Source organism: Pseudopodoces humilis, chromosome 7, assembly GCF_049639895.1.
Source record: "Pseudopodoces humilis isolate 2021_Gansu_Grassland_sample_001 chromosome 7, ASM4963989v1, whole genome shotgun sequence".
Lineage (NCBI taxonomy): Eukaryota > Metazoa > Chordata > Aves > Passeriformes > Paridae > Pseudopodoces > Pseudopodoces humilis.
The window spans coordinates 2,065,942-2,078,313 of NC_142206.1; the positions used below are offsets into that span (position 1 = coordinate 2,065,942).

Sequence of the window (12,372 nt, forward strand, 5' to 3'; positions counted from 1 at the left end):
CAAACTGCTGTCAGTAGTCATTTCCCAGAGCACACTAAAAAGAAGTTTGCATTTCTCTCTTCTTCATCAAATAAGCCGCTAAAAGCTTTGCAGTATTCCCTATATTTTTAGAGACCAGGGTGGGTGCCACCTCTGCCTGCTCTCCGTAGTCATCTCAGTGCTCCCCTTCAAGAGGCTTCCTGCATCCAGAGACACCACTGGAGCTGCAGCCAGCTGTGGCTCTCTGGTGGGGGAGCTGTTCTGGTGAAATCATGCATGGAAAGCCCAGCACGCTTACCTGAGCGCTGACGTTCTGGTTGAAAGCTTGTCTCAGCACTTGGTTGAGGCCTTTTCTCACACTCTCCCTGAAGGCATTGCTGATCATCATCCTCCTTGTGTTCAGAAACAGAACTGTGGAGCAACAAAAGCCACAGGGTGGTCTGAGACATCACCACGCTCCTGTTTGCTTTCTTTAATTGTTTTACATGGGGCTGGCTGTGCAGGGATCATCAAAGCAGCTTGGATTAGCAGCAGCTCCAAAGACAAGAACTGCAGGGGCTCAGCAGCTCCTGAGTTCCCTATTCATCCCATGGCAATAGCCCATTGTTTCCATGCTTCCAGAGCAAGGTCTAACAAATGCAATTTCTTTAGCAGCAACAAGAAGTCTTTGCCATGCTGCCTCTCCAAGGAGGCACGAGGCCACTTGCTGCCTGAGGACAGACTGGCACAGCATCCCCAGGGGACTGAGCCAGAGCTGCACGGGCAAGCTCCACATCTTCATGGCCACAGTTACATAAAAGAAATCTGCTGCTCCACTGTTACAATTATTTTCTGTTTAGGCAGCATTTGTATGCTTTCTTTAATAAACCTACCACCCTCTTCTTTTGCTCTTATAATTTGCAGAAAGAATTTTATAGCTGTGCTTGAGTACCTTCAATCATATACTGTACACAAGCTACTTCTATCTTTAGAAATTGCTACTGTACTCATCACACTACTGATGGGGATATTTAGCAGCTAACAAACACACATTAGGTCCAAAAGCTGCTTATTTCACTGTAGCCTGCATCATGCAAGGTCACAAACTCTTTTCTGTACCTATTCTTTGCTGAGATCTCCAAGACACACACATCTTCTGGTGCTGTGCTGCCAAAAGGAGCCCATGAGAAGCCTGGGCAAGGTACCTCTCCAGGCCCCTTTAAGAGACAGCTAAGGAGAAGCTGCCCACAAAAACACAGCCAGAGCCACAAGTGGCACTGTTCATATAGAGAACCCAAAATCCTCCCATTTTGAAGTGTGCAACTCTAAATGCTAAACATATTTTCAAGCAGATCTGTAATGATAGAATTAGGTGTCCATATCAGAACAGAATTAGGTTTTTGTGCATAAACAGGGCTGAGGACCAAGGCAGGTTACTGCACTGTCCTCTTCAGTGACACAGGCACCAAACCATCCCGGCTCACAGGGCTGTCCCTCCACACAGGTGGTCCTGCAGCCACCCCCTGAACTTCACAGCAGCTGATCTCACCACTTCATTTGCCACACTGGTGTTAAAACCCAAGCCCCAAGTAAAGCCAATGCCATCTCCATCTCCAACAACCCCGCTTGCACCCCTCTGGCTGGTCGGCGCAGCAGGTTAACCACTACTGCCCCACGCTCTCTGACACTGGGGTGTGCTTCTCACGCCTCAGCAGCTGCCCCTCACGGGCACAGGAGATCCCTTCAGCGAGCCCAGGGGCTGCACATACCTGTTTTCACCATCATGTTGGCAGAGAGCCGGCAATCCAGGGAGGGAGCTGCCGTCATGTTAGCAAAAGCGGCTGCTGCCGTGGTGTCGGGAGGAGCTGGGGTGAGTTCCACTGCGGAGGGGGGAAGCCTAGTTGTTTTCGCTGATGCTGTAATAGATGTCAAAGCTGCTGTCACTGTCAGTGGGTATGGGGTTGGCGTTTTGGTGATGTCTGAGCGCGGGAACTTCTGGGTGTCAGTTACTGTTGTTTCTATCTGCCTCGGTACATGGGCTGTGGGTGCTGTGAGTGTGGAAGCTGTGACCGTGCTGCTCTTGGGGGTTACGAGCAGAGCTGGCATGTCCAGAGGTGAGGCAGTCGTGTTTCTCGTTGCAAAAGGAAAATCTGCCTGTGCTCCTACTGAGCTTAGATCCGATGTCGCTTTTGTGGCAGTGTTATTTTTTGTTAGTGTCAGTATCGGTGTGCTTAAAGCCATCACAGATGGCAAAGGTGTGTTTTCAGTGCCTAGAGAAAAGAAGGAAGAAGCTGGCACTGGTGAAGCTGGAGGTGATTTCCTTGTTAGTGGTTTTGCTTCTGAAGTTTCTACTGTAGGTATTGCACCAGAAGATACTCCAGATAACACTGTAAGAACAGAATGGGTAAAGTTGGTTGTTGGCAAAAAAGGAGACTCTATCTGTATTGGTGATGCATGGACAGAAGTTATGATGACTTGACTGCAGAGCACTGGTGGTAGGGGTTTGCAATGGGATGCCCTTGGTAGCATTATTAGATATGTTACTGGGAGCTAGACTGACTTGTGGCACTTGTGTCCCACTCCTCCTCACTGAACGTGGCTGGATATTTATCAGCCATCACCAAATAACCAGGGGACTACAACTGGTTGCCAGAAAATTCTGGAAAACTTCCAGAACCAGTGTCTTCTGAGATAAAACTATTCAAGAGAGTTGAGCCAGAAAGCTTGGTTACAGAGAAAGGGGACCGGGCTGGCAAAGGATGACTCTGCTTCTGTTTGGGGCTGAAGTAGTCAAGCTGTCAATGAGCTGAAAAGCCAACACCAGTGCTGTGCCTAATGTTTCACTCAGTAATCTTTCCAGCATCACTTGTTTGGGATTCTAGAGAGCTTGGGAGAGCACCTCCAGCATTAACAGGAGGAACATGTAAATGGAGAGGTGCTTCCTCAGGCGCACTGATAGGAACATCTCCAACACGGAAGAAATCAGCAGTGTTTTCAGCCATGTTTCCATGATTTTTTTGCACAGGATCAGGCATTGTCAATGCAGTAGCAATGGATGAATACTGAACAGGAGATGTTTTCAGTGCAAATGCATCTACATCAAATTCTGAAAAGTTATTCTTTTCAGCAAAGGGTAAATTTGAAATGTTTTGACTATAAGATGTATATGTATAGTTTGCTGGAGGGGTGGAGAAGAGTGGCTGCTCATTTGTATTAATTTTGTTTTGCAGACTTGACACTACCAAGGATGGTGCATGGTGCTCATCTTCCAATGGAAAAATACTTGGAGCAACTTCCCTTATTCCCATCTGGGCTGAAGTTTTTACCGAAGGAATACTAATGCCAGCTGCAGAAAGCAACGCTTTATTGGTCCACGTAGCAACTGAAGTTACAACTTCAGGAAGGCTGACAGGATCTAAATTGCTTTCAGAGTCTGCATTCAAAATCCTGGAAGAGCCAGAACTGTGGCTGTCCATCATTGTTGTCACAGAAACAAGTGATGGCAGCATACCCCACGCTGGAGGCATGACAGAGGAGAGTGGCTTTTTATCAACTGAATGCAAAGTCTGACCAGAGGTTAAATGATTTAAAGCTCTTGGAGATGAATATTCTGCATGTGGAATCACAAGAGTGGGTACTCTCATCTTTTTGTCTTCATTTACTGTTAGGTCTGAACTTTCTGCATCTCCAGGTGTTAGATGTGCAGTCACGAAAACAGTAGCAGCAGAAGTATTTGTGGTAACAAGTTCAGGTTTTGAAAGGCGTACAATGGAAGTAATTAACAGCACTGCAGCTAGATCAAGAGTCATCATGGCCATCTCCAAAACAGTGTCCAGTATCCTTGATCCTATGAGCATTGTACAGGTTTGGATATCTGGAGAAAGTTGGGAAAGCTGAGTTCCATAATGCAGAACATTATTAGCATCAAAGTTCACGGACATCTCTGCTGTCACTCCTCTTGTGGAAGGCTGTTGAGCTGTCCTTGCCACAGGAAAGCCACCAAGATTTGGGAGAGCAGGGCAGAAGCATCTGGGAGACTCGTGCTATTTGCCTGCTGAGTTACATCAGTCAAGCCTTCTGCAAAAGTCTGATTCAGAGGCGGCGGCGAGCGCTGCGAGGCAGCAGCGGGAGGGATTTGCAGCCTGTCCTGGTTGGCTGCTGCTGCTCTGGGACTGGCTGTGCGTGCTGCCCCAGTAAACACCTCGTTTGTCTCAGTTAGCAAGGGAGACCTTGGGCTTGTTGGGGAGGAGTGTGTTGCATTTCTAAAGAGAATATCTGTTTTGCTTCTAAATTCTCGTACTGGCAGCGCTGCACTGCGAGCGTGCTTTACATCTGGGATGAGTGATATTGGCTGTGAAAGGGAGGACATGCTCTGTGCTGAGCTGGAGACCTCAGCCAGGCTCTTGGAGGCTGATGACATGAAAGGTGCAGGGTTAGAACCTGTAGTACAATTAGTCAGTGCTGTGAAAGACTGAGGGTGACTCATTAGCAGTATTAGATGTGGACTACCCGCAGCGTGAAGACTGACATAGGAACCTCTGCTTTATCCTGAAAAACTGATGATGACAGAAGAGTGATACCACTCATTCTGCCAGTCAGTGCTGCCCTAAATGGCTCCAGCAGAAGAGACATTATACACACTCTCATTAAGGAACCATGACAAATTTTGGAAGTTACTGTCAGGGGAGACTGATGCACTTTTGACCCAGGAATATCAGAGTATACAGATGACAAAGAGGTCCTTTCCAAAGGAAACCCTTTTCCCACTAACTCTGTGAAATGCACTGTTGTTGATCCAATGAAAAGCATGGCCCCCATAAACAAGTTGGGACCCTCTCTGTGATTCACCACACTGGAATGTACCATGCTTAGAGTGCTATTCCTGCTTTCACTGACCTGTGAGCTAGCTGAATCTGTGCTGAAGAAACCTGCAGGATCTGCAGACAAAGGCACTTGGATGGACAGTACATCTGGTTTAGAAAAGTTAATGGCATGAGGTGACTGAATTACCAATGAGGAGAATGATGGTGATGGAACAGCAGCAAGCATGTCTGATCCTGATGTGCTTTCTTTGGGAATGGAGGGTGTTTCTAATGGCACTGGCTGGGATGGCACAGCTGTACTCAAATGTGTCACTGGTGGTGTGGTGGACAGGGTGGCAAACATACCAAGCTGAGGCAAACCTGTTAGAGCAGCTGTGTCATCTGTGTCTTGAGACGACGGCCTCAGAGGCGATTCAGCTGAAACCTCAGCGGGTTCCTGAGGTGCACTGTTCCCACTGCCTTGATAGAGGGAGGGTGCCAGGTGCATCTGATCCAAAGTCCTGGTACGTGCGCCAGTCAGCGTTGTTTTTATCATCTGAAGCAAGTCTGCGTTCTCCAAAGTCTGTCCCAGAGAAATATCAGCTGCTGAGGGAGTCTTAGTTTCTGTGGAAGGCCGTGTTGGTGATAGTATAGATCTCCAATTAGGAAAAGATCCCATAGAAGGAGCATCATTGATATGCTGTTGCCTGATACCTGTGAAAGAATAAGTAAAATGAGTATATTCTTCCCCAAAATGAAGAGTTGCTATCTTGCTGCACAAATCACAACACAAAATGCATTAAATTTGGTGAAACAAGTGAATTTTTTGTTGTTTTTTTCAGAGTGCATAAAAATTCAGAGAAAGTTTACCGCAAAAAAAAAAAAAAAATCCCAGACATGAAATCCAGTGAAAGGTTCAACAGAACAGATTTTAAACCCCTCAACTCACATCATCTGCCAGAAGGATAAGGAAAGCTGCCTAGGCCACGCTATTCCAAAATCCTGCTTTTACCAGGGATGTCTCAACATACTGAAAGACACATTCATAAGGCTGGGACAACTCTTGAGGTTGCCATGAGTCACCCTGTGTCAAAATATTGTGTGAGAAGATGGGTTTGAAGCAGTGCAGAAAGGGTATGGGATTTGACAAGCAGGCTTCAGTGGCTTGGCATGCAGTCTGACGTGGGAATAGAGTCAGCACTGGCTGCGTTCCTGTAGGATGCATCTGGAGGTGCTCATCCTGCCAGCTCTAATAACACACGCAATTACAGGCACAAAAGGGAGAAAATAAAACAGGGATGAACAAGAGGAGAGGGGGGCAAGATCCAAAACAAATTAGGACATTAAACTCTTTTAATGACATGTGCAGATGCACAACACATCATTTCAAACACCAGTTTACTCTGCATTCAACACCATAATGTTCCTAGGCTTTGTGTTCTTGAAATGATTACAGTTATTCTAAAACCACAGAATGGGAATGCTAACATTTGTACTAATTTAAAGATTAAGATTCACTCAAGAGTAAAATTTAAGGTGGAGGGGTTTTATTTCCTCTTCCCCCACGTCAAGACAATAGATCAAAACTCAGTCCTGGCACTTGATACCATGCCAATCTGTGTCCCCTTGCATAGCCAAGCAGAGGAAAAACATGGGGCTAAACCCTTCCCTCCAGCTGCAGCACATCTGGATCAGACACAGGGGATGCCAACCTCCTCCACAGCCCCATGACTAACAGCATAATGGTGTGGAAGAGCAAGCAGAGCAGATCTTGAGACACATAAAATGGGCTGGGCGTTGGCTCCAGCCACCCCTGAGCCCACGGGTCAGCAGAGCCAGCAGCACCAACTGGGATCAGCCCACATGGACAGGAGCCAGCAGTGGGACACCTTACAGCAAAAGGGAGGAAAATGGATCATATTGCACCTATTTAAAGCTAAGTTTCTTTCTTCCTACAATTTTCTTTCCTCCTAAATTTCTACACCACCCATCATCCATACACACAGGCCACAGTAGATGGTTAGACCAGCTCCTTCAGGTTCCTGTGAGCATTCCACAGGAATGTGATGGAATTATGTTCAGCATCTTCTCTCTCTAAAAAGAAAACAAAAAAAAACCCAAACAAAAACAAAAACAAAATCAAGAAAACCAAGAAAGAAAACCTAAACCAAACAAGAGATCTTCTATTTTATCCCTGCATTTAAAAGTTTAATTAAGCCATGGTGAAAAACAGCTATTATTGTCTCCTTCACTGAGATGCAAGAATAAATATAGTCTCCAGAAGCAATTTGGTTTAGGGAAGCAGCCCCAGGATGGGCAACACCAAAGAGCTCTGCCTTCCAAGCAACCAAAGAAGTCCCCAGACCTTTCACCTGGCAGAGGTTAACTTGCACACCAGAGAAAAGCAGAATGAGGTACACACAGTGCTATGCCACCTATGGCAATGTGAGACAAGCAGGGGAACAGGGAGCACAATCCACTTTTATGGAGCTGCTCCAGAAGGTCAGCAAGCTGGACAGGAGGCTGCAGAGTCCACAAGGAGAGGTTTGCAGCACAGAAGGGACACTTTTGTATTTGGGCCACAGCTGCTGATGTGTCACCAGGGGACTGGTGTGGCCTGGTTTCTGATACTCTACCCTATGTTGGAAGGCACATTATGTTCTAGACTGTGTTTTGGTGGCTTTTCCTTCCCTGTGAGTCTGGCAGATTTTTAACAGAAGGTGGGAAAGAAGATGGATTTTGCTCAGCTAGAATGGATTCAAACATGTGTTTGAAATTAAGAACTAGCTGATGCGCTTTGCAAAACCAAGCTTTAGGCGACTTGCAGCTTAAATATCTCTGCTGGTGAAATCATCATTACCCAGCCTGTTACACCTCGAAATGTCTTGTTTCACCTCAGAACTGAAAAGCGATGGCAAAGCCTTCATGTGGGATTTCTTCTAGCCTTTAGTCCTAGAACTAGTCTAGCACGAGTTCTAAAGCGGAATCGAGCAAGCCAATGTTTTCTTCTTTTCTGAAACAGTAAAACCTGACAACATCAGTCCTTGCACAGACTGCACCATTCCTCAAACATTTCTTCACACGTTGGTTTAATGAGAATGATTACGAGCAGAGACACAACATAAACCTGGAAAAAGCGCTGATGTTACCCCATATTGACAAGAAGTGAAGAAAAGTTCCAACATTGCAAAGAAGATAAAACAACAAATAAAAATATCCTCTAGCCACTGCTTAATTCCAGTCCTTCAGGTCTTGCTCCTTCCATTCCCTACCGACTGCCAATTTCTCTGCTCATGCCCATTAATGAAGTAAAGCTTTGGAGTTACTGAAGCCTGAAGAAAATTACACAATATTCTGCAACCTATGTATGATGCCAGCATTCCACTGCAGCAGATTTTCTTTTATTCTATGCCTATGGAAAGATATTGACTGTCAGTATCTGTTTCAAACTGCCATAAATTCAACATCCTGGTAGTAACCAGACAGGCACAATAAATGGAGTTTAAACTGAAGGGCGTACTCTTTGCTTGAGAGTTGTTAGGATGGCATCAGACACTACAGCTCACAACCAAAAACTGTGCAAACCAAGACTGCATCATGGAAAAAAAGGGCAGGCAGGAAAACATTTCACTCCTCCATCTATCAACAGCTGAACACACTTGATGAAAGAGGAGACAACCAATTCAAATCAACAGGAAAGCCACGATGAAAACTCCCCACAGCGTGCATTGTGCACTGAGCCACTGCTTGCTCACACCAGTAGCTGCTCCCCCTGCCTCTAGACCACCTGTTATTCTTTCATATTTCAGCCTGTTGATGCACCACCACCTCCAACAGTCCTAAAACCCATCTAGCAGTTACCTCATCACAACAGCCATCATTGATGAGGGACCTTTCCATTACCAATAATGAGAAACATTTATAATATGCCAGAGCAAGAAGCTAAAAATCAGTCCAGTTTGGGGAAAACCACGATTTTTACATTTCTGAGTACTTTTGTGCACACCTAAAGGCACAACCCTCAAGTCTCCCCTTTAATAAAGTGAGGGAGGCGTAGGCTGCCATGAGAGCACCCTTCACCTTCTCTTCTCCAAGCTGAGCAAAACAAGTGACTTCAGTGGCATCTTCCACATCTTGCCCTCAAGGTCCTTCATCATCTTCATCACCCTACTCTGGACACACTCTAACAATTCCCTTCTGCCACTTCTGAGTCAATACAAAATAGCAACTCAAAGGCATCTTCAACAGCAGAAGACTTTTGTTGTCTCGACTTCTCTGGTTGCATTACTCACAGATCATCTGGATTAATAACATTTAAAAGTGAAGTTGATTAAGAGGACGTTCAGAAGTTTTATTGCATGACTGACAGAGACATCTTCCCCATTATACATCAAGTATGTATCTTTTCATAACTTTCAGCAGGTTGAAGACAGAATTTCAATTTTCCAATCAAGTTGCTTTAATTATTCATTTTTGAGACAAAAAGAATATGTCCAAAAAAGATCCCCAACTGCTATTACGTACTGTAAAGGCTAAATTTTAGGAATACACTAATACCTATCTAAGAGTAGCTGTAGCTACATTAAGCACAGCAGAAATCCAAATTATATACATTATTATATATAAAATATATACGTAAGCAATCTGGATTTTATGCAGCTCTAAATCAATCAGCCCTAAGGGAAAGTAACTCCAAAGCTATAAAAAAATCTCCAAAATTATTAAAAAATCAGATTGTGAGAAATACAATTACTTGCCAACAAACACTTCAGCAAAGCCTTTGATAATGTCTCCCAAACGTTCCCCTGGGAAAGCTGGCAGCCGATGGCTTGGACATGTGCACTCTTTGCTGGGTAAGAACTGGCTGGATGGCTGGGCCCAGAGTGGTGGGGATGGTGCCACATCCAGCTGGGGACAGTCATTAGGGAGCACTGTTAGGGCCAACCCTCTTTAATATCTTTATTGATGATCTGGATGAGGGGATCAAGGTTATCCTCAAGAAGTTCACAGCCAACGCTAAGTTGGGCTGGAGCATTGAACTGCTGGAGGGAGGAGGCCATTGCAGAGGGATCTGGACATGCTGGAGGGATGAGACAAGGCCAACAGGATGAGGTTCAAGAAGATGAAGTGCTGGGTCCTGCACTTGAGCCACAACAACCCCATGGAGTGCTACAAGCCAGGGGAAGAGTGGCTGAAAAGTGGCCAGGGAAAAGGACCTGGGGGTGCTGGTCAACAGCAGCTGAACATGAGCCAGCTGTGCTCAGGTGTCCAAGAAGGCAAATGACACCTGGTGTGGATCAGAAATATTGTGGCCAGCAGGACCAGAGCAGTGACTGTCCTCCTGTACTGGGCACTGGTGAGGCCACACCTCCAGTGCTGTGTCCAGTTCTGGGCCCCTTAATTCGGGAAGGACATGGAGGGGCTGGAGCAAGTCCAGAGAAGGGCAATAAAACCTGTAAAGGGTCTGGAGGAGTGGCTGAGGAGACTGGGGATGTTTAGCCTGGAGGAAAAGAGGCTCAGGGGTGACCTCATTGCTCTCTACAACTGCCTGAAAGGAAGATGTAGCCAGGGTGGGCGTCAGGATCTTCTCCCGGGAAACCATCCTCAAGCTAAGCCAAGGGAGGTTCAGGTAGGACATCTGGAGGAATTTCTTCACAGAAAGGGTTTTCCAGCATTGGAAGGGGCTGTCCAGGGAGGTGGCAGAGTCAGCATCCCTGGAAGTGTTTGAGAAATGGCTCGATGTGGCATTTAGTGCTGTGGTTTAATTGGCATGGGGATGTTTGGCCAAAAGTTGGACTGGATGATCTCAGAGGTCTTTTCCAACCTCAGTGATTTTGGATTCCACAAAAACAATCCACTTGCAAGTATTGCTGAGCCTCCCTTTAGCACTTTACCCCACTCTGTCCAGAATTAGACAGGGTTGTCTTAGGGCTGCATCTCCTCTTTAAAAAAATGCCACTAACATATCACAAAATGCTTTTTTTTTTCTGCTCAAAAGTATGATGCTTCCCACTTCTTATTGTTTTACCATAAGATATTGAGTGATCAAAGGTCAGATATGACTGGTAGGGGATACAGTAAGAAAATTAACAGAATTAACAGAAATTAACAGTAATCTCTGTCACACAGTGGAAAAATGCACACCCTAATCACAGGGTTCTGTAATTTACTTCCATTGAAGAGCATTAAGTCTACACTGTATGATGATAGCACCACTTTGGAGTTTTCCTAATGCTATCATTTTTTTTTTCTTTATTCATTAAGAGTCTGCAATTGGAGAAATGGCACAAAAATGCAGATTTCATGAGCCAAAGGATGTGAAATACACTACCAATGAAAATACAAATGCTCATCAAAGCATTTATAAAAATAGCTATGTAGCATATCAAAATTTTGCTCACTGTGCAGAATGGCAAAAGCTATGCCTTCATCATATGTTATCCCAATTACACATTGATGAGATCATTACACCACAACCTATGCATCCCATACATCTCCCTTTTGGCATCATTCCACAGGCATTTGCAGCTTATTAACACACAAAGCAATTAACATGTAAGTGTTTTCTAGCTCTGATAGCAAGCCAATGTACAAGACACCTGTCCTGAGCCCTGGTTCTCACACAGCCTGAGCCACACCTGCTTTTCTGGTCAGTGTTCCTTGAGTCCATCCTCCAAGGAATCTGCTGGAGGGATCACCAGGATCACTCTGCAAGGGAGGACACAGGTATTTTTGGCAGCTGCCAAACCCACAGCTACTACAGCAGGAATGGATGGTGGAGAGCCAGAGAAAACTGCAAAAGAGCGAAAGTAAAGAAACCAGAAAAACAAACCCTGTTCTTCACAGGTATCGCATTAATATCCATTCTTTTTCAGGCAGACTCTGGGGAAAGTTAAGTGGTTCAACAGACACCTTCTCACATTTGTTTCAGCTGCAACTTTCCCCAGATTAGATCTTGACCTTCCAAACCAAAATTCTGTCCTGATGGATTTAAACTCAGATTATTTTACCAGCAGCTGAGGTGGTTTACATCTTAGCCTCTATTTATTGGTCAATGTCAACAAGAGCCAGGCAATAAAAAAGCACCATTACATCCCAAAAAAGCCCTTTTTCCAGAGATCTTAGAAAATTATAACTGAAAACTATTATTAATTTCTTTTTGACAACCAGGAAAAAGTATTTTACCCTGATGCCATCAGAATTCTGTTGAAATGAAACAGTTTTACTGTGAGGGAAAATCTCTGTGAGGAAGAACCACATTGCACAAGGATTTCTTCTCAACAAACAAACGTTTGGATTTTAAAATCAATAGCAGAAAAATGTTTGGATGCAATATTTGGTCTGATACCTAGAGCAGAGGCTGGACAGAGTTAAAAGAATAAAGTGGGGATTTATTAAAGAGACTTTCAAAGGATGCGGCTTGGGCAGGGCAAGAGCCTGGCTGAGGATCCACCCAAGATGGACCCAAGATGGGCCCTGGCTCAGGAGTTTCACACTTTGATAGGTTCTGCTCCATTTCCACATTGGGGTTAATTGCCCAATTGCAGCTGCAGGTGATGCAGTCCCATCCTCCCAGATTGCTCTCCTCAATTCGCTGCTGCTTGTGCTTTTT

General features: G+C 45.1%; 1 protein-coding gene across 1 annotated transcript in view; it reads right to left on the reverse strand.

Annotated features, from left to right (window-relative positions):
* Positions 1-9,820, reverse strand: part of KIAA1549L (KIAA1549 like) — a 78,719-nt gene extending 68,899 nt beyond the window's left edge. The window contains exons 1-4 of the mRNA XM_088057414.1: positions 9,706-9,820; positions 5,142-5,474; positions 1,728-2,345; positions 278-390 (exon numbers count right to left, since the gene is read on the reverse strand). Of these exons, the coding sequence (XP_087913540.1) occupies positions 278-390; positions 1,728-2,345; positions 5,142-5,474; positions 9,706-9,820 (1,179 nt within the window). The remainder of the gene's footprint in view (positions 1-277; positions 391-1,727; positions 2,346-5,141; positions 5,475-9,705) is intronic.
* Between the last annotated feature and the right edge of the window lie 2,552 nt (positions 9,821-12,372).